Raw genomic sequence first — 21,492 nt, forward strand, 5'->3', positions numbered from 1 at the left:
GCCATGGCAGGCGTCCCACATATAAAATAGAGGAAGATAGGCAGGGATATTAGCTCAGGGCCAATCTTCCTCAGCAAAAAGAGGAGGATTGGTAGTAGATGTTACCTCAGGACTAATCTTCCTCAAAGAAAAAAAAAAAGTTTCTCCCTCCACTCTTGTTCTATTAACATCTACCACTGAGTCTCTTTGTAACGTGATCTTGCAACCTTTACTGCACACTATCTATCTTAGATATCAACAATGGCAACAAGTAAAAGTAAACTGAAAACAGAAATTGAAAATAGACCTTTATTTCAATATAAAAGATTTGGAGAGGTACAGCTTGATACACAGAATAGTTTTTACTGCTCCACAACTTCAGCATATATGGAAAGTCCAAGGTAAATGCAGGCTGTATGTTTTTATCTGTGGTAGATTCCCAGGGAGCAGTGGGATGCCAGCTGGGCTGACAGGGGAGAATTTAAAACAGCAGTGGGTCTTGATTTTATCAATATAAAACAAAGGGGTTAGCTTTAGGCTAGATAATAGGCAAGTCTCTTCCTGTCCGAAAATGCAATGATTTCTCTCTTCGGAATGACAGAAAATAAGGCAGGCAACTCGAGAAGACAGCCTTAGATTAGGGCACTGAGAATATCTGTTTCCACCTCTGAGTGACATTCAGTACCAGGGCCCTGCCTGCACCACACTGAGTGACAGCCTCCACCACGTGGAGCCCAGACCCTGGGGGCCATGGACACTGGCCGTGGACACTAGAACAGGCCGTACACCTGCTTCCGAGGACGACCACTCTTTCTCGATCGACAACACTGGCATTACAGCGTGCACCACACTGTCTGAAACCAACTTTTCCACTTAATTTATATGCGCGTGCATTAAATATTATTAAAAGCTTAAAAAGTACCTAAGATAAAAACTGAGAAGAATGAGAATATAAGCTTTAAGAACAGGATATTCATAACTACCAAAACAATTCTATACATCTACTGTTTTATATTAACTTAAGAGTGGACATGATTTTAAAATAAATATTTTGAAAACATATACTAAGTCTAAAGAAACATAAAATATAATTCCTTATCGAACTTTACATATTTTCAGAAAGCTCAAATGTAAAAAAAATTATACAAAATTAATTCCTTTTGTGAGACAGTTTTGGGAAGTTTATACCCAAGGAAAAGAAAAGCAATATATCTGTGATTATTTCAACCCCCTTAACTTCTCCATCCTGAAAAAGGTGGTTAAAACTATGCAAAGAGAGGAGAAATGATGAAGAATAAACTTGTAGTTATTGAAATTTTAACCCACTCTTTAGGTAAAGATGGTTAAATTTCAAGATTTCTTCACTTTTGTTTGCTGAAACCTGCTTGTGCTTATAATCAGAAAGCAAAAAATGTTTCTATTGTTGCTACTTTTGCTACAATTACACAGCTCATTACTATGGTTACAACTAAAGTACAGATGGAAATACATCTATTTAAATGAGACGCTTAAAGCAAAACAAACAGAAGTCAAACAAGGCTTGCAATAATGAACTTCTTACTTGAGCAAAAATGTTAAAAAAATATTTCTTTACATATAACATTGCTCAAAGTTTCTTCAAAAGTAAAATATTGGTAACATATTTCCACATTTACTTTTTCATACCTCCTCTTTTCTTGATAGAATCAACGGCTTACACAACCTTAATTTCTCTTCTAAAATAAACAGCCTCACTGTTATGACCTGAGAATTTTCAAAAACCCTTTTACTATGCCTTGTTGCACAATAATCATGTCATAGTGAGAGGCTATATTGAAACAAGGAAAAGCATCCACTCGAGCCGATTACACAAGGTATCACTTACTCTTTCACCTCTAAGGAAAAGGCTTGGAGAAATGCATTCATAACAACAGGTTTGACAAAATGAGCCTAGAAATTCTATACGGCAGTAAGCCATCCATTCCTAAACAATTCATCATTGGAAAATATCAAACACATTCTTTAAAGGAAAAAGAAAGGGGGGAAGAGATATCTTAATGATGCAAGTTGTGATAAACTTGAAAGATGGAAGCACTATTACATACTCCTATAACACAGATACTTGGAAAAGGAGATTCACATACTTTCACGACATCCTCTGGGTAAGTTTTCACTTTCTTCTGTAGATTTTTCCACATTACAATCACCTACAAAATTTAGCTTATAATTACTCTGTGTTTCACCTTCAGAGGAATTCAACATTTTAGAAGCAGTATCTTCTTTCTGCCTGGTTTGTGCGTCAATCAATTCTTGCATCTCTTTATTGCAGCCTTTCAAATGAGTTGAATCCCCATGATCTTCCTTTGCTACACGTGCTTTCTGAAGAGCGAGTTCGCTGATGGTACAGGAAGAGATACTTTTTCCATCTTCACTCATGTCTTCTCTTGTCTGAGGGACAGCCTGTCCACAAAATCCTGGAGTTTCTCCAGCAGCAGATGCTCCCTCAGAAGCCATGAAACCCAACGTTGTATTTCTTTCATCATTTGTAGGTCTCTGAAGACTGGAGCTGGTTTTTGCTATTAAATTGGTAATGCCAATTGATCCAGGGTTTTTACCAATGCAGGAAAAATCTGACATTTCTAAGACGGTTGTTCTCTCCCTCTTAGAAAGATTTCTTCTGCAGTAGAACTGGGCAGGCCTTGACGATGACTGACACCCGGGAAGGAGGTTCTCTGAATTCCTTTCCTTAAGATTATCAGGCGAAAAATAATCATCATATGAGGACTCCCCACAGTCAGGAGTCTTGGTAGCAGATCTGGTCCTGAATTGCAGGCTGCTTTCTGACTTAAACAGCTGCAATTTTGGCATGGTGGATTTCCCGCTATACCTCTTTCTCTTAAGTTTTTCTTTTGGAGGTGAAGGCAAGTTCTCTGATGTCATTCTTCTCTTTGCTGAGGAACTCTTGGGTCGTGATTGTCCCAGAGAGTGGCATTTTGTTGCAGATAACGTAGGAGACAAACTACATTTCTTATCAAATGCCTCCTTAGTTATTCCTTCTGAATGCTTCATGTCCGGGGTGACTATTTCACCCACAGGATCTCTCTGCCAATGTATTTCTTCCTTTGAAAGGTTACTCATGAATTTCTGAGGAGTTAATTGACTGACGTACCCAGGAGATGCTGATACATGAATACTACTTGTTTTCAATACAGGTGACGAAACACATCTATCACTTTTAATTTCATCAACAAATCCTCCCACTTTCCTTTCCTGATTCCCACATCCTGAGTTTCCACAAAGATCCTCAAAAGATGAGTGTAGACCACCAGCAAAGGATTCATCTGGAAAATATTAATAAAGAATTAACTTTTTAACATGTTTTAAATTATTATAAAAGTAATTTTCAGTTGACCAATAAAGTAATATTTTTTAAGCCGAGTTAAGAAGAGTTTTAACCACATCCTGGTTCTTCTCGTTTCCCCTTAAGGACACCTTTAAGGCCAGCATTTTTAACTAGGGAACCTGGGCTTCAACGTGTGCATCAGATGGGATGTGGGTTGTGGGGAGGGAGGTAACAAACCTCTAAAAGTGTTATGTACACTTTCTGGATGTTCATATGCCCTTTTTTCCATGAAGAGCATTCACAACTTGTCATGAAATTCTCAAGGAGGTCAACAATTCTAAAAGTTAAGAACTACTGCTTTCAGGTCTATGCCAAGTTGGAGTCTTCCATGAAGCCTTCTACAATTTAATGCAGCCCACCGTGACTCCTCTGCCTTCCACTGAAGTCTCTGCATTATATTTATATTCAAAAGTGAAGCACCTGGTAGATCTTAATGCTCTGACTTCCCATACAGTTTATATATTTCTTAAGAGTAATGCTAAGCTGCCACCTACCTCCTGAAAACTGTATACGCATTTACACCTCCAGGCCTTACCCTTCCTCCACACTTTAATACAGATAAATCCCACTCTTCCTTCAAAACACACCTCGGATGTCAAAATCTCTGAATCCTCCCACTGACTTCACCAGGTCTTGTCACACAGAATTCCACCTAAATTTATAAAACTAGGTGTCACATCACACCGTGATTACATGCCTGTCTGTCCTCTCACTAGACTCGAAGCTCCAGAAACACCACTTTCTGGAATCTGAAGCCCCTAACCTGGCCCTGGCTCCCCCAGTAGGGCCTCGGCATCTGCTGACTGGACGGAGGACCTCACTTTATGGAAACTACACAATAGTGGAGGCAACGGAAGCATCCTAACTTACTGACCGAAACCACTAAAGCTCTGCTTCTAAGAGGCAGAAAAGAGCCCACCACCAGAGAGCGGAGGGAAGCCCACCGGCTAGGGTGGGGCCACGCCACCGCCAAGTCAATAGCTGGAAATACAGGACACTTTTTTAATTTTAGCAGCTGAATAAGCTAAGCATACTTTTCAAAAAGCTGACAAGCAGCGTGACATGTCATGGAGTAAATTCTCAAGTTGGACTGTCTGGGTTCGCATCCCAGGCTGGGCTCTCACAAACTGTGTGTGACCTGTACGAGCTGTTTGATCTCTCTCTGACCTGGTTTTCTCAGGGAGAAAACGGGGACAACAACGGCACCTATTTCATAGGGCGAATGGGAGAACTGAATGAGATCCAGCACAGAAGACACCCGCCTACGGCACAGTAAAAATGAAAGCCAAGTTACTTATTATTATCGCTCGTTTCCAACTTACAGGAAACAGATGCAAGTATGAAATAAAAAGACGGAGATTATTTAAGATAAATGGGTAAATAATTACGACACATGCCAAAAAGATTACAAGAATAAACCACACATCAAAAGGAAGCTTTAGCATAAACTCCCAATGCCTTGATCCTGTTTTGTGACTGGTCACTGTCGTGGCTTTCATAGTAAGACCTTCCACAACACTTCAAGCGCTTTTGAACACAGTTCTTTTAGGGTCACTGCTACTTATCTGGGTCCTATTGTGGGCTGGGTGAGAAAAGTATAAGAAATGTGATACAACCAAAGGAAAGCTACAACCATGAAAAATTATCATTCAAAGCGAAACCAGGGCTTCCACATTGAAAAATATATATATGTATAATATATAATTCTAATTTCATTGTTACCAACATTCTTTTTGCTTCTAATCAGAAATCATCTGTCTCCTAAATTCTTTGATGATCTATACATACTTCACTGACCGAATTCAGAAACTTGTTCCATACTTCATTATACATGGTGTGAAACAATTTTTCCTTGTCTCTTTTACTGTTCTCAGTAATATGGAGATTAAACTGCATGCAATTCACATAAGATCAAAAGTTTCTTAAAAAATAAGCAATGGATTCTGTGCCAACAAAGCAAATACCTAGGAGAAAAACTATAGGAATCAAAAAGGAGGTTTAACTCACATGATTTCTCATGCCTTAATTTTATTACTATACTTATTTTTTACTATAGGACCTAATTCAGGGTGAAATTCATAAATTCTAGTTTTTAACTGTTCTTCTCATCATAAGAAATTCCAAATATAAAAACTATAATAATCTTAGAGCTTAAATATATCACAGAAAAGAAAATCATTTTACCTGAACATAAAGTATCATGTGAAATGTTCAAAGACGCTTCGCACGTGGAGTTGACTGGGTTCTCCTGAGACTTCTCAGGCATCTGGGAAGCTGAAACGTCACCAAACATTTCATCAGACACAACTTTCACGTGTCTTAGTGGATGAAGCCAATGCAACTTACCCATTCGACTCTTATGTATCACACACACATCAACTGGTGCCTTGTACTTCATATTACAGACTTACTGCAAAACAGTAAGCCCAAAAAACTCCCAAATCTATTATAGATGATAAGAATCACAAAAAATAATCGACATAAATCATATTATAAAAAAGGATTAATCATAGGGTAATTAAAGTTAGAAGGGATCTTGAAAAGTCAGCTTGCCTGGATCTAAGCAGAAGCTCAACAACGGTAAACAAATATTTCCAGTTAGATGTTAGTAATCAAGGCTTCTTCTCTTCAGGGATGCTGGTAACAGTTACCTCTGTAACTAGAGCAGTGGTTCTCAGTCAGGGGCAATTTTGGCTCCTGCAGATACTTGGTAATGTCTGCAGACACTGCTGGATGTCACATGTTGGGGAGTGGGGTGAAGAGTGAGCTATGTTGCTGGCATCTAGTGCATGGAGGCCAGGGATGCTGTGAAAGATTCTGCCATGCACAGGACAGCCCCCCAGCAAAGAACTATCCAGCCCAAGATGTCAATAGTGCCGAGGTTGAGAAATCCTAGTGGTTTCATAGAAAACATCAAGGATATCAATGATTTAACAAATAAGCTCATAAGTGTTATCTTCAAAGGCTGTGCACTCAACAAAAAAGAAACAAAAGAGATACCCAAAGATACTTTTTAAAGAGACTCGAAAGGATGCTTTTCTGAGAAAACTTAAGCAAACAATTATAAAATGAGAATAAACCAAAATAAGAAAGGTAAGCACAGAGATAAAATTTTCAATTGTTGAATTTTAAATTGTACTGGATGCAGTTAAGTGGCAGAATTAACACTGCAAAGTAATGAAATAAAGTTTAAGGCATATATAGGTATATACATAATTATACGTTGAAATAATTTGGATATTCATCTGAAACACTGCTAGTTACCTACCTCAATATCCATTCTCACCCTTCTCTTAACAACAGGACCCTGAATTTACTAGTGCAGCAACACACCCTGCTGGAAGACTACATTTCAATCTTGCTCGCAGTCTCCTGCAGGTGACTTATATTTTGTTTTCTCCTTCCTAGGCTAAAAATACTGCAGTCCTCTATAGCTCTGTCATCCTGTATGCCACTGGTCATCAGGTCAATTAAGCTAGGTATATGAACACAAATGCAAAAAACTGTACTATAATTCTCGGCTTCTCTCGAGTAGTTTTTTGCTTTTGTAGCTCTTGGCCATAAATGGTTGTATTTAGCTTACAACCAGGAATAGCCATAGGACTGAGTCCTGATCAATGGAATTGGGCAGCAATATTGGATAGGACTTTTGGTAAGGCTGCTCACAGCGAGCTGGCTCAGCTGAGAGGCACATGCATTTTAAAACAGAAGCCAGGCACCAAGGAAGGCAAAGCAGAAAGATGGGTGCCTAGATTCTCAAAGACACCACAGAATGACCACCCTATGACTGCCTACTTCTGACCTCTTTGATGTGACAGAGAAATGCACCTAATTTAAGCTACTGGTTTTGTATTTCTGTTATATGCAGCCCAAACTAACCTTAACTGGTATAGGTGTTCACTACATATCATATACAAATAAAAACTCAAGATAGATTAAATATCTAAGCTTAAAAAATAAACTGTAAAAGTAATGGAAGAAAACATAGAACAATTTTAAAATCTTATGGTGGAGGAGTTCTAGGCATCACAGGAATCCTAGATGCCGTATGGAAAAGACAATCAGATTTGTCTACATTAAATGTAATATTTCTGTTTCACAAAAGTCACTGCATATTAAATGACAAACAATAGACTTTGTGTATTTTATTCAACAACATATTTACTGAGTGCCTACTATATAAGCACACTGTGCTCTACACTGGGAAGCTGGGAGAAAATGTTTGCAACATATAACAAGGAATTAACATACACGATATAGAAAAAGCTCTTACAAATGAGAAAGAAAAGAAAAATCTATATTCACATCTCACTTAACGACGGGGACACATCCTGAGAAATGTGACGTTAGGCCATTTCATCATTGTGTGAACATCAGAGTGTACTTACACCAAACCTAGATGGTAGAGCCTACCACACACTAGACTATATGGTACTAATCTTATGGGACGACCATCATATATGCAGTCCATCATTAACCAAAACATCGTTATGCAGAGCACAACTGTAATAGGCATTTGGACAAAGACATATAATTGACAGAGATAATACATAGAGTATAACATTAAAAGTTATAGTCAGTAATAGTCGTTAATAACATGAAAAGACGTTTAACCTCATTAGCAAATTCACTAGCAACCTCAAAAGCAAATTAAACAAAGAAATCCAATTTTTCAATCTCAGATTGAAAAAGATGTAAAGACTAACGTGATCCAGTTTTCCAAGCATGGAGAAACTGTCATTCTTATAAAAACGACTGGCAGAGTGTAAAATGGTACAGACTTTTTGAAGACCAATCTGATAATATCTATCAAAAATGCTAAATTCTGCCTTTATGAATATTATTGAAAGACATGAAATACACAGGAATGTAAAGATTTATATAAAAGTGTGTCCACTAGTGTACAGATTATAACAGCAAAAAGTGAGAGGAAAGCCTTATGTCCACAGGTAGGAAAATGGTTAAATAAAAAACAAGAACAACATACCACGTAGTTTAAAAAGAATAAAAACTGTAGCACTATTTCTAAAAGAGAAAAATTGGAAATATATCCATCAACAGATAGATGATTTAATGCCAAATCTCTAGACTACTTTGCAGCATCTTAAAAAAAAAAAGAAAAAAGAAAAAAGAGGTAGGTCCACATCTACTGACCTGAAAAAACCTCCAAGACACTTTCAGGTAAAAAAAAAAAGCTGAAAATAATAGGTATGCCACGATGCAATTTAGGTAAAGAAAAATTACACCTCCACACAGAAAGATACAGAAGCCTTCATCTTTTTCATGTATACACAGATATGTGATGCACTGAAAAAGATCTGGAAAAACACATCACCTTAAGATGCAGGTTACCCACGGGCAGCGGAGAATTAGGTGGGAATCAAGATAGATTTTTACTATGAGCCATATACTGGTAAATATTTTATGAAAATGTGCTTATATATTACTTAATTAAAACTTCTACAGATAAAAGAAATGAAAACATAAACTGATGCATTAGATACTAAATCTAAAGCAAATTCCTTCAAAAGATGGGCCTGATCAATTTAATTTAAAAAATTCCCCAAAATATTAAAAATTACAAAGGAGCTACAACAAATAGGATTTTGAACCTGGAGACTACTATACACTCAATAAATGCTTAATGAAGCATTAGATTTCCAGGGAGAAAATATTAACAAAGCCCACTCTGAAAGAGGTCAAGTCTATTTAGAATCAGGAAACATTAATTGAAATATCTGGGTAAAGAAGAAAAGAAACTTCCCACCACAATTTATTCACCTATTCGCATAATTTTCATTTTATAACATGTAAGCACTTACAGGCAGGGGAAAGGTTTTCCCTTTTCTCCTTCATCTCCTGTAATCTCTTCTCCATTGCGATGTGGTGACCACTGTACATTTTAATTGTGGGACTATACATCAATGAACCGTTAGACTCAAACAAGAGAACAGGTACACCATTATCTGAAAATAAACAAAAATCCAATTTTAAGCTCAAAAGAATGCCTTCCTACTTCAACAGTATGATTCCTCTTAAAGAACACCCACCCCCCCACCCCAGAGTTTTCCTCTTCCCCTTCAACACCATTACCTGCTACCCATATTCTGTCACCACCACCTCCACCATCAGTAACACCACACTCCAACTGCTAGCATTTGCTGAGCAATGTCCACTGCAGGCACTGTGCTAAGTGCAACACGCACATCATCTCATTCAACCTTCCCCCAAACCCAAGGTATCCCCATTGAAAGATGAGGAAACTGACAGGCAGAAGTTAAGTAACGTATCTACTCAGGATCACTCAACTAGTGAGAAGGTGAAGCCACAATGAAATCTGGTTCCTAAATGTGGTGAGAGGTGGTAGACTATGACACCCTAAAACATGCCACTTTGGCATAAGGTTTATTTTGAGCTAAAGGCACTTAAATAACAGCACGCGCAAGAAGGGCATTCTGACCCTCCCTTTCCTTCTTGAAGGCAGGAGATAAAACTCCCCTGTGAAAGATGCCCTCCTTCCACCAGGAGGAAAGAAACATTTTTATCACCAGAGACAGGGAGTCAAGGCTGAGAGAATTCTGTCCAAATAGACCTTTTAAAGTAACTCTTATCTTCCTCTGGTGCCCCTTATATTTTAGTTATTTTTCCATAATTGCCTTTCTTCATTGAACCTAGTACATCAGCACTTAGGTTTTGCCACTTCTTTGGGTCTTCATTTCCTTCTGAGAGCTCTTGTGTCATGAAAAACTGGTATAAATTTGAACGCTCTGCTCTTGTTTCTCTGTCTCTTATTACAGAGCCCAGCCGAGGACCTAAGATGGGTAGAGAAGTTTGCCTCTCCTACAGTGGTTTTTACCCCAGGTTTCAGAAAGTGCCACCACTAACCCCTCTACCTCACCTTCTCACCCCCCAGAGACACTCATAGACCCACACTTGAACTCTGGGGTCAGGGGGGTCCTGGAGCCGTGAAATAATGGGCTAATTCATTGTGTGGGTGCACGGTTGTGCGTTTTTCTAGAATCCATAACCTGCATATGCTCAAAGAGAACTTTAAGACACTGACCACTTGCCTCCCTACAATAAAAAAAAACCAGAATCATTCAGTATCCTCCCCTTTGCAACTCTTATGCTTGAAAAACTCTTACGGCACTTCTGACCATAAGCAGATCATAGAGGATGTGGCAGATTATAAAAAACATTAAGTATAGCATTTTATCCTAAATACTTTTTCCTTAGGATGACAATGAGGAATTTTAAGCCCACTTGACATCTAATTTACACTGTTGTGACTGAAGTATGGGAGAGTGATGGATGGTAAGGACACAGTGCCTAGAGGGACCAGTTAAGGAACTGCTACATTGATTCAAGTAGGGGTGATGCAGACTTGGAAGAAGAGAGCCAAGAAGGAGTCAAGCAATCATTTCAGAAGTAGGGTCTAAGAATCTGGATGGGTAGTCAGTGTCAGGCAGAAAGAGACATCAAGGAGAACTCCATGTTTCTGTCTGGAGCATCCTGGCAGTCCAGATGGTTAGTGTGGGCTTGGTAGGGAGGGGCCAGCAGGGCACAAGAAGAGAAAAGATTCTCAGGCAACGGGATGACTGAGCACAAAAACAAATGAGAAAGACAATGTTTTTGGAAAATTAACTGGCAGCACTGTGCAGGCAAACTGTTCTAGTCAATTATCTTGCATTATTATGACAGATTTAAAATAAAGCTGGAGGGGTCAGCCCAGTGGCGTAATATTAAGTTCATATGCTCTGCTTCAAAGGCCCAGGTTTCATAGGTTCAGATCCTGGGTGCAGACCTACACACTGCTCATCAAGCCATGCTGTGGCAGTGTCCTACATGCAAAATAGAGGAAGATAGGCACAGACGATAGCTCAGTGACAATCTTCCTCAAGCAAAAAGAGGAAGATTAGCAACAGATGTTAGCTGAGGGCCAATCTCTTTGCAAAACAAATTAATAAAGCTTCATAATTCTACATGAATAATTTCAAAATACAGAGCAGACAATTTGCAACACAGTAACAGCGAATAAAACAAAGAAACAACTAGAGGAATGAATGCTTCCTATTTCTATGCTATTCATTATATAGTTATCAAAATTGCTTATTTCTATCAGTGATGTGTCAGGATTGGTTTGAAATACTGAATTTAGAGGACAGTGAAAAAGGCAAAAAAAGAGAAATATCAGAAACACATGAAGTACTCTAGAGTTTCACGATGTTATTTTTCTAAATCATTAAAAGAATATACCTAGTAAAAAGCCAAACAATCCAATCAAAAAATGGGTGGAGGATCTGAATAGACATTTTACCAAAGAAGATATCCAGACAGCCAACAGGTACGTGAAAAGATACTCAACATCACTCATCTTCAGGGGAATGCAAATCTAAACCACAAAGAGATATCACCTCACACCTCTCAGAGTGGCTATTATCAAAAAGACAAGAAACGACAAGCGGCGGGAAGGATGTGGAGAAAAGGGAACCATCGCATATGGTTGGTGGGAATGTAAATTGGTGCAGTCACTGTGGAAAACAGTATGGAGGTTTCTTAAAAAATGAAAAGTAGAACTACCATATAATCCCACAATCCCACTTCTGGGTATTTATCCAAAGAAAAGAAAAACACTGTGTGAAAAGATATATGCACCCCCACGTTCATCACAGCACCGTTTACAACAGCCAAGACATGGAAACCACCTAAGGGCCCAGTAATGAATGAATGGATAGAGAAAATGTGGTATATACACAATGAAATATCATTCAGCCATAAAAAAGGAAGGAAATCTTGCCATTTGCCACAACATGGATGGACCTGGAGGGCATTATGCTAAGTGAAAAGAGTCAGACAAAGAAAGACAAATACCATACGACCTCACTTATAATGGAATCTTAAAAAAAATAAAAACCACCTAAATTTATAGATGCAGAGAACAGACTGTTGGTTGGAGGATGGGGGGAACTGGGCGAAAGGAGTCAAAAGGTGCAAACTTCTAGTTATAAAATAAGCAAGTCACGGGGACGGGGATGTAACGCACAGCATGGTGACTATAGTTAACAATACCGTATTAAATATTCGAAAGTTGCTAAGAGTACCTCTGAAAAGTCCTCATCACAAGAAAAACAAAGGAAAAAAAGTTTCTAACTATGTATGGTGACAGACATTAACTAGACTTCTTGTGGTGATCATTTCACAATGTATACAAATATCAATTCACTACGTTGTACATCTGAAACTAATATGATGTTATATGTCAATTATATCTCAATTAAAAAAAAGACCGGGACCAGTTAGCCCAACTATATGGCCCTATAACGGCTGTAGTCAAGTTTTCCGCAGGCGACTTACATTTCATTTTCTCCTTCCTAGGCCAGAACTACTGCCGTCCCCCTTAGCTCTGTCAACCTGGATGCCGCTGGTTGTCTGGCAAATGAAAGTAGATGTACAAACACAAACACGGAGGGCTTGCTTACCTAGAGTTGTTTTTTGCTTTTGTAGCTCTTTAGCCATTTTCTCAAATTTCTTTTGCAGTCTCTTATCATTTTCTGGTGTTCTAGGAATAAAATCTTTGGGCTGCATACACTTATGCTGTGCAAAAAGGACATAAACATTACGAATACAGTGATGCAATTGTGTAAGACAGGAAAAGAACCCTTTCACGTACATTTCTGACATCCTTTTTAACATCAATAATAAAACTTTCTTAAAGAGGTATTTTTTGTACTATATGTGAATTGGAAATATTTATTTTTTGTGCAATTGTAAAAATATGGACAGAATTTTAAAACTGAATAAAGGGCTATACATTAAGTAGCTATGTTTTCTGTGGCGTTTTCCAGATCCCTGCATTCTTAGTTTCCATGAAGGTTCTTAAAACAAAATTACTCTCTTTTTCCTCATTTCTGCTACTCTCATCTTATCTCTTCTCCCCTCAAAAAATCATGATATAGTAATAAAGCACAAAAGCAACTATTTTATAACTACCAAAGAAAAGAACCTTCGTTTAATCTTGCCTTATTGCATTTAAATCACAGTAACTCCATTCAGCCAGTAAAAATCAAAAACTATGACTACACAAACAAAGTGTGACAAAATAAGGAAACCTCCAACACGTGAACCCAGGGCTGATATCCACAAGGAAGTCTGAGGTTAACTTTCTAATCTCCCCATCCTCTGATTAAAAGGGGGACATGTCTCTTTCAAACCAGCCTTCCCCACTTTCTCATTTTCAGAACTCCTCATTTGACCCAGCCACTCCCACAAATACAAAAACTGAATGTTACGTCCTCTTTACCTACTACCATTTCTACACCTGAGCGCTCTCTTAAGGACCTAAGAAAGATATGTCTTCTCTCTAGGCCTCATTTGGTTTTCAGTTTGAAGCCACCAGCCCAAACATGTTTACATGGGTACCCTGTCTAACTTCTTTTGTTCCAGTCTTAATGAAAGGACTTCTTCTAGCCATTCAAGGCTAATGCCTACACTTGTGTTCTTGATTTAGCATCCTGCCCTCTCAGTGAGTTATTCATTCATTTGTCATTTAACAAAGATGTTACCATGTGTCAGGCACTGCTCTTGAAACAAAGAGAGATCCTTGCTATTATGGGGCTTATACTCTATTAAGGAATGACAGAAAGAAATATAATAAATAAGTAAATGACACTGTATATGTATCAGGAGGGTTAATTCGAGCAGGCCTGGAATTGGCCTGAACCGTTTTTGCCAAAGCATGCAACGTACTAATTAACAGTATTTCTTTATAACTATGGGTCCATGGAGTTTGGGGCATTTGTACCCTCAAAGCACATCAACCTTGTCTGTTACTAGAGGGAGGGCTCTGTCATTGCGGGGGTGGAGGGTAACGTAGCGAGAACATGGGCGCGTGACTAGCAGATTGTATGAGGCTCCCCCAGGCACACCCTGGTCTCTAGATTATGAAGTACTGTTATTTGAGGTCCTGTGAATCTTCGTTAGTGACTGAACCCTATCTAACTGCTAACGTTGTTATAATATGTTAGAAAGGGGTAAGTACTATAGATGAAAAGGAGAAAGCAGGTGAGGGGAATCCAGACAGCTGGCATACTGGGAAGGAACTGCTAATGCAAATACACTAGTCAGGGGAGGTCTCACTGAGAAAGTAACCTGACACAAAGCCCTATGGAAGTTAGGAAACTAGTCATGTGGATTTTGGGGGGAAGCGTGTTACAGACAGAGGGAACAGATAATGCAATGGCTCTAAAATACAAATATGCTTGGTACGTCTAAAGAACAGCAAGCAAGAGGGTCAGGTTGGCAGCAGAAAGAGTGAGGGAGAGCGAAGCAGAGAACCTCTTCCAAGAACCCCAAATAATAAGGTCTGGAGTCATGTTTAATTTGCAGTTGCATTTCCAGGAGGAAAAGAAAGGGAATGTTTTTAGGCGTGAGTAAAAATTTAAGTGGCGAAGTGTATGAGCAGTTATTATTTATGCTTCAGATTAGGGAAAATCAAAAAGATTAATAATATTCAGCATTGGTCAAAGTGTCGAGAAATAGGTACTCTTGCACTCTATTGGTGGAACTGTTAAAAATCAAAATGCATATCCATTTGACCCAGTAATTCCGTTTTTAGATAGTCCATTTGGAGAAATACACTCAAATATGTCACATAAACTACGTGCTTAGTAAAAACTGACAATGATCTAAGCACAAATCCAAGAACAATACATTCATGTTACATATAATACAATGCGGAACAATGAAGCAGAGTTGTACGTACTAACATGAAATGGTCAGACACACCATTAAGTGAAGAAGAAAAAGCAACCTACCACACAACTCATGTAATTTAGTAGAACCTCATTCACATAAAATGTGTGTGCATACACGTGTTGACGTATGTGTAGGGAGACCATGGATTCACAGGGACCCAAGTCAAACTGCAAAGTGCTTATTTTGAGGGAAGGGAAATCAAAAGAGATTTTTGCTTTATTATTGATGTGTTTTTAAAATACTTTATTTTTAAAATGACAGACACAGCTCTCTCAGCATATCACAGAGAGCCAAGAGACTGTTAAATGCTTTCTTTCACCTATAATCAGATGAGAAGATCTGGATGGAGACTGAATTAAGTTATCCATCACAGCAGTGTCAAATTCTGGCTTGTCTGAGATGAAATATAATGGAGACACGTGGTTCACTATTTGCAGAAAATTTGGAGACATCCACAGGAATTTCTTCTTTAATCTATAGGAAATGTACAGTTTCTAGTCTGTCTAATTGAGTCCGGAGAAAGTCTGCAAATCTTCTCTCCAACAGGGATTCTCATGTGAAAATCAAGTGACCTGGACACGTCATAGTGAACTAGTTTACCCTCAGATAAAGAATCACAATGAAAACTCCTAAATAAATAAAAGCTGAAAAGGTTGTTCACGTGTGAATTAGACCTCAAACGAAAGCAGTGTCTTTATAATTGTACAGCACATTTTCTGTACTAAGTAACTTTACAAACTTGGATATCTCTGATTCAGACTCTCAGATTTTCCAGCTAAAGAGAACAAATGCATTGTACCACAGACATAAAAAACTGAACTCTGAGGTAATTACCAGAGCACCTGAATGTTTGCTGGTCTCTTGGCAACTTTTAGTTTTCTCTTGGCCAACCATAGCCTCTTCCATTTCTTACAAATTACATCAAAGCATTCATAGAAAAAATAATCTCTATAACTTGTTAAAAATGCTATGTGAAAAAAAAATATCAATAGCAATACTTAAGACAACTCGAATATATTTCTAAAAGTGTTATTTTCTAGGAATCAAAAATAAATGAAATCATAACTGCCACTGTCTATACTGAAATCATATACTTACTTTTTTTTTAATTAGGCTTGGTAAGTCTTCATTAGTATTAGCTGCAGGGAACAGGGATTCATCAATGTGTACTCCAGCTGTCCTGCATCTGTATAATTAAATTGAAGTAGTCTAATGAGTGTTTGTTTCTGTTGTAGTCACAAAGCATTAAATCTGCCCATGTGTCAGTAATTTAAGAAATCCATGCATAGGTCATTTTAATAGACATATCTTTTAAAACAAGCACATTTATTAACAAATGCAAAAGTCAATATAACTTCAACTTTCCAAAATCTTCTCTATATGGTCTTTTTAAAATACAAGAGTAGACGTGAGAGGAGGTAAAGGAAGTATCCTCTTTTACAACAATTTTAGATTTGCAATACACTTGAAAATGAGCAGTGCCTGGCACTTGTATGCCATTAAATGCATAATTTAAGGCTAAACAGGCCATAAAATGAGTAATTTAGACCTGGAAGGGTCCTAAAGAAATTAAAGCCAGAAAGCTTATCTTTCCACCAAAACTAGGTTCTCCTTTCTGTGTGTTTCTGTCAGAACACCACTAGCCCCCCCCCGACCCTGCCCCAGGACTGTCTGCAATCCCAGCCACTCTTCACTGTGCCTTGTCCTTCCATAATCAGCTTGTTGTCACACCCTGCCATTTCTCCTCTTGCAATACCATTCACCTCCCTTCCTATCTTGGGAATCCTGCAACCATTACCTACTTCCAAGCATTCATTCATTCAAATCTAAACAATTACGATGGGGCGAGCCCGGTGGCGCAGTGGTTATTTGCGGTTAAGTTCGCAGGTTCCGCTTCTTGGCGGCCTGCGGTTCGCCGGTTCTGCTCCCGGGTTCGGACATGGCACCACTTGGCAAAAGCCATGCTGTGGTAGGCGGCCCATGTATAAAGTAGAGGAAGATGGGCACGGTTGTTAGCTCAGGGCCAGTCTTCCTCAGCAAAAAGAGGAGGATTGGCAGTAGTTAGCTCAGGGCTAATCTTCCTCAAAAAAAATAAATAAATAAAATTTTAAAAAAATAAACAATTACAATGATTTTCTATATGATCTCCTTCTCTACAGTTTCTCCTCTTCTAATTCATTCACATAGTATCGAAATATTAATCTTAAAATATTCTACTCATCTCTCCCCAACCCAGATCAAAAATCTTCCATCACTGCTGTGCTTACAGAATAATCTCATTAATCTGTTGAGCATTTTTAAAATATGGCCCATAACCACATCTCTGACTATATTTCATAAGACTATCACTGTTCAACATCCACTTTACAACTGATAGTTAAAAATATAATTACAGTGCCAAAAAATGGGGCAAACATATCCATATTGACATAGAAAGCTCTCTAAAATATATTAACAGTGAGAAGGAAATTTCAGGAACATGTGTGTATGGTATTCTATGGTGTTGTGGTAAAGTACCTCTCATTTTAAAACAAGTTTGGAAGATTACACACCAAACTGAGAACAGTACTTATCACTAGGCCAGTCAATCTACAAGTATGGTCAGAGCCCCCTGGGGTCCCTGAAACTCTTTTGAGGGCATGGGAAGTCAAAGCCATTTTTATCATAATACGAAGACATTATTTGCCTTTTTCATTTCTCATTCTCTCATGAGAACATACGGGAGTTAAAGATAAAAGACATGCTATCCCAACACACAGAAGGCAGAGGCAAATGTGAGAATGTGACTGTCTTCTATGAAACCAGGCATGACACAGCATTATTCACAAGAGCCAAGATATGGAAACAAGCTAAGTGTCCAGTGATGGATGAATGGATAAAGAAAATGTGGTATATATACACAATGGAATATTATTCAGCCATAAAAAAGAATGAAATCTTGCCATTTGCGACAATATGGATGGAACTTGAGGGCATTATGCTAAGTGAAATAAGTTAGAGAAAGACAAATTCCATATGATGTCACTTACATACGAAATCTAATATATACATATATACACATGAGAAAAATAAGCCCATAGATGAAGACAACAGATTGGTGGTTGCCACAGGCAGGAAGTGGAAGATGGGAGAAACGGGTGAATTGTTTCTGTGGGGTTTTTTTTTTTTTAGTTTAAAAAAATTGAATTAAAAAAAAAAAAACCATAATACTTCCACTATCCAAAATGAAAAAGTCAGTGTTAGAAAGAATACAGAAAAACTAAAACTCTCACACACTACTCATCGGACAATAAATTCATACAACCACTCTGGATAAATGACTTGGAAGAATATGAAAGGAGAACATGCACAAGCCCTAAGATCCAGCACTGAAGGCTTAGGCATGTACAAGAGAAATGCGTGCACACGTGTACCAAGAGACATTCACAAGAATATCCAGGGCTGCTGTATTTGGAATAGCCTAAAGCTGAAAACACCTCCAATGTCCATCAACAGAGGAAGGGATAAATTAATTGGGGTACATTCAAACAGCAACGAAAGTGAACTAACTTATAACTGCAAAAACAGGAATGAATCTCACCAATATAACACTGAGCTAAAGAAAGCAGTGGCAAAAAAAGTGCATGCTGTGTGACTCCATTTATACAAGGCTCAAGAACAGACAAAATCAATCTATGATTTCAGGAGTCAGATTAGGGGTTTCCTGGGGGAAAGTGACCAGGAGGGGAGCTTCTGCAGTGCTAATAATGCTCTCCTTCTTGATTTGAGTGGTGGGTACGGGGTATGGCTTTGCGTCAATTTGTCATGCTCTACGCTTGGAAATTTTGCTTTATTTGCCTGTGTATTTCAGTAAGAGTTTTCTTATAAAGTAAAAATGAAATCGGAAGCTGAGACTGCCCTGGCCATTTGGGTTCTTTGTGCCACTAAACAAAAAGGAGAGAATAAGCTGTGGTGACTGATCCTGATTACCAGGTGGACACTGGGCTGCTGCTACCCACTGGGAGTAAGCAGTACTCTGGCCAAGCCCCAGTCCACTCACTGGGTGTTTCCTAGTACTCACTCCCTAGCCCATAGGTAAGGGGAAAAAAAGGCATGAAAGAAATTTGCAAAAATGTAAAAATAAAAAATAAAATAAATTAAAAAAAACAATGTAACACAGTAATTGTAACAAGAGAACAACAACAAGGCAGAGCAGAAGCCAGACCACAGTGATACTAGGAGTTAGGAAGAGCTTTCAGTCAGAGGCCACCACCGGACTAAATTCTGGTGCGGAAACAGGTTTGGAGGATGGAGAGCTTCCGTCTGGAAAAGAGCATGGACAAAAGCACAGCGAGTGAACGGCATGACAGCTTTGGGAAAACACACTCCACTTGGTGTGACTGAAGTGAATCAATCAGAGTTAGGAGGCCGGTGACAGAGAGATTGCGCAGGTCAACCAAGGGCTGTATTGGCCAAGCTCATGCACTTGGACGGCCCTCATCCTGTGGGCCCCAGGAAAGGTGAGGAGGGGCCCTGGACAGGTCACTCTGAGGGATGAGTTCCAGGACAGGGACACTGAGGGCAAGGAGACCAGGTTGGGCTGAAGATTTCAGCAAAGGCAGTGGGACTGGGTTGAGGATCCTGATGTGCAATATTCAGGGATAAAGATGGAAAGTTCTTAGTCTCTGTTAAAGGACTGAGCACATGCATTTTTCTCTATGTTCCCCAAAACTCTAATCAAATGACAGGAAAAGAAAACCACATAGAAGATCAACAGAAGTAAAGAGTAGGTAAGAGATGTCTGGGAAAGTGAAAAGCAAACTGTATTTTGAAAGAGAAGAAAACCTGACCCAGCACTTGGGGTGGGGGAGGAGTCATCCACAAGAAGCGGCATTCTCTCCTCAAACCTGGAGGCAACTCTGGCATATGGGGCCTGCGCGAGGCAAGCGTGGGTCTGAAAAGCAACAGCTACGCTCCAACTGCCCAGACTCAGAGACGCTGCACCCCATTTGCTCCTGCCACCAAAGTGGAGGTGCCGGGTTCAGTTTTCAGGCGACCTGGACCAGACGTGCACCAGACTCAAGGACACCAGGCTGGGCTCAGATGGACAAGAAGTCTCACATGAAGGGAAATGTATTCGTGGTGCATTTTCAGATTAAGCTAAAAACAACTTTCACAGTCATAATGATGTAAACAAAAACCAGTGAAGTAATTTATCACTGAGATAAAGAGAGGAGAAGAATTGTGGGGGTGTACAAACAGCAGATGCACCTCACGGGGTGGGGTCCCCCAGAAGGTGATACTGGAAAGCTACAGTCTCACTTCCACACTAGAAAGTCACTAGACAACATGGAACGCTGGATACATACGGAGGTAAGTACAGGCTAGAGAGATGGCTGCCTGAGTGGGGAGGCGTCACCTCTGAGGAGCAGGGGTTAGGGCAAAGGGCTAAGGAGGAACTACTGTTTTCACTGCAACTACCAGTGGATTTTCTCTTTGCCGTGTGCATGTTGGGGAGAGGAGGGGTTCTCTTCAGGACACCACAGGATTAGGAAATAAGCATTCTGACTCAAAAGGTTCTGGTGTGCACAACGGGGAAAATAATGGCCCCATAAACCAAGACAGAAAATGAAGTTTAGAAGCAGTTAGAAAAGACAGCAAGTCCAGTTTTGGACCCACTGAAACCTACCTGCTGCGACTCATCTAGCAGGCAATTCCATGTGTAGGTCTGATGCTTAGAGGACATAGATAAAGAGATAGAGGATAAAGAGAGACAGATACACAAAATTCAAACCCCTCACCACGGCCCTGCAGGAGCAAGTCTCTGCCCATCTCAAAGCTCTCTCTCCTCACTAGGTTCCAGCCACTGACACTGAGATCTTCAAACACAATGGCATTCTCCTGTCTCAGGCCATGACCGTCTGTGCCTCAGAACACGTGTTCGCCAACTCACTCAATGACTAGCTCCTTTCTGCCTTTCTCTCCTCAGCTTAAGCGTTACTGACACCTCAGCTCCTTCCTTGTTCCCTTCAGAGGACTTATTGTAAGTTGCACTTTTAAAATTTTTCTTCACTAAAAAGTAAGTTCCATGAAGGCTGGGAATATGCCTGTCTGGTTACAACTGTAAGCTCAATGCCTGGCAGACAGTAAGCACTCAAAAGATATTTTCAGAATGAGTAAATGTCATCATTGTAGAAAGAAAAACACTTGACTTCTTTATCTTATACTGCGCGCACGCACACACACACCACACACTCCTACGCAAAATAACTCAAAATTAGATCACAGAACTAAACATAAAAGCTGAAACTATAAAACTCCGAGAAGAAAATGGAAGAAAGAAATTCAAGATTTTGAAGTAGGCAAAGATATTCAGATAAGATATCAAAAACATAAAG

The 21,492-nt window shown here is 39.2% G+C and overlaps 1 protein-coding gene across 13 annotated transcripts in view; it reads right to left on the reverse strand.

The window, feature by feature from the left end:
* Positions 1-21,492, reverse strand: part of MCPH1 (microcephalin 1) — a 235,481-nt gene that overhangs the window by 190,270 nt on the left and 23,719 nt on the right. For 11 of the 13 annotated variants that reach the window (XM_070499953.1, XM_014857434.3, XM_070499951.1 and 8 more), the window contains 5 exons: positions 16,214-16,301; positions 12,841-12,955; positions 9,184-9,327; positions 5,546-5,635; positions 2,103-3,299 (listed from right to left, as the gene is read on the reverse strand). In XM_070499953.1, coding sequence (XP_070356054.1) covers positions 2,103-3,299; positions 5,546-5,635; positions 9,184-9,327; positions 12,841-12,955; positions 16,214-16,301 — 1,634 coding nt within the window. The remainder of the gene's footprint in view (positions 1-2,102; positions 3,300-5,545; positions 5,636-9,183; positions 9,328-12,840; positions 12,956-16,213; positions 16,302-21,492) is intronic. The other 2 variants (XM_070499962.1, XM_070499961.1) reach the window with 1 other exon arrangement.

This window comes from Equus asinus, chromosome 27, assembly GCF_041296235.1.
Source record: "Equus asinus isolate D_3611 breed Donkey chromosome 27, EquAss-T2T_v2, whole genome shotgun sequence".
NCBI classification, from domain to species: Eukaryota; Metazoa; Chordata; class Mammalia; order Perissodactyla; family Equidae; genus Equus; species Equus asinus.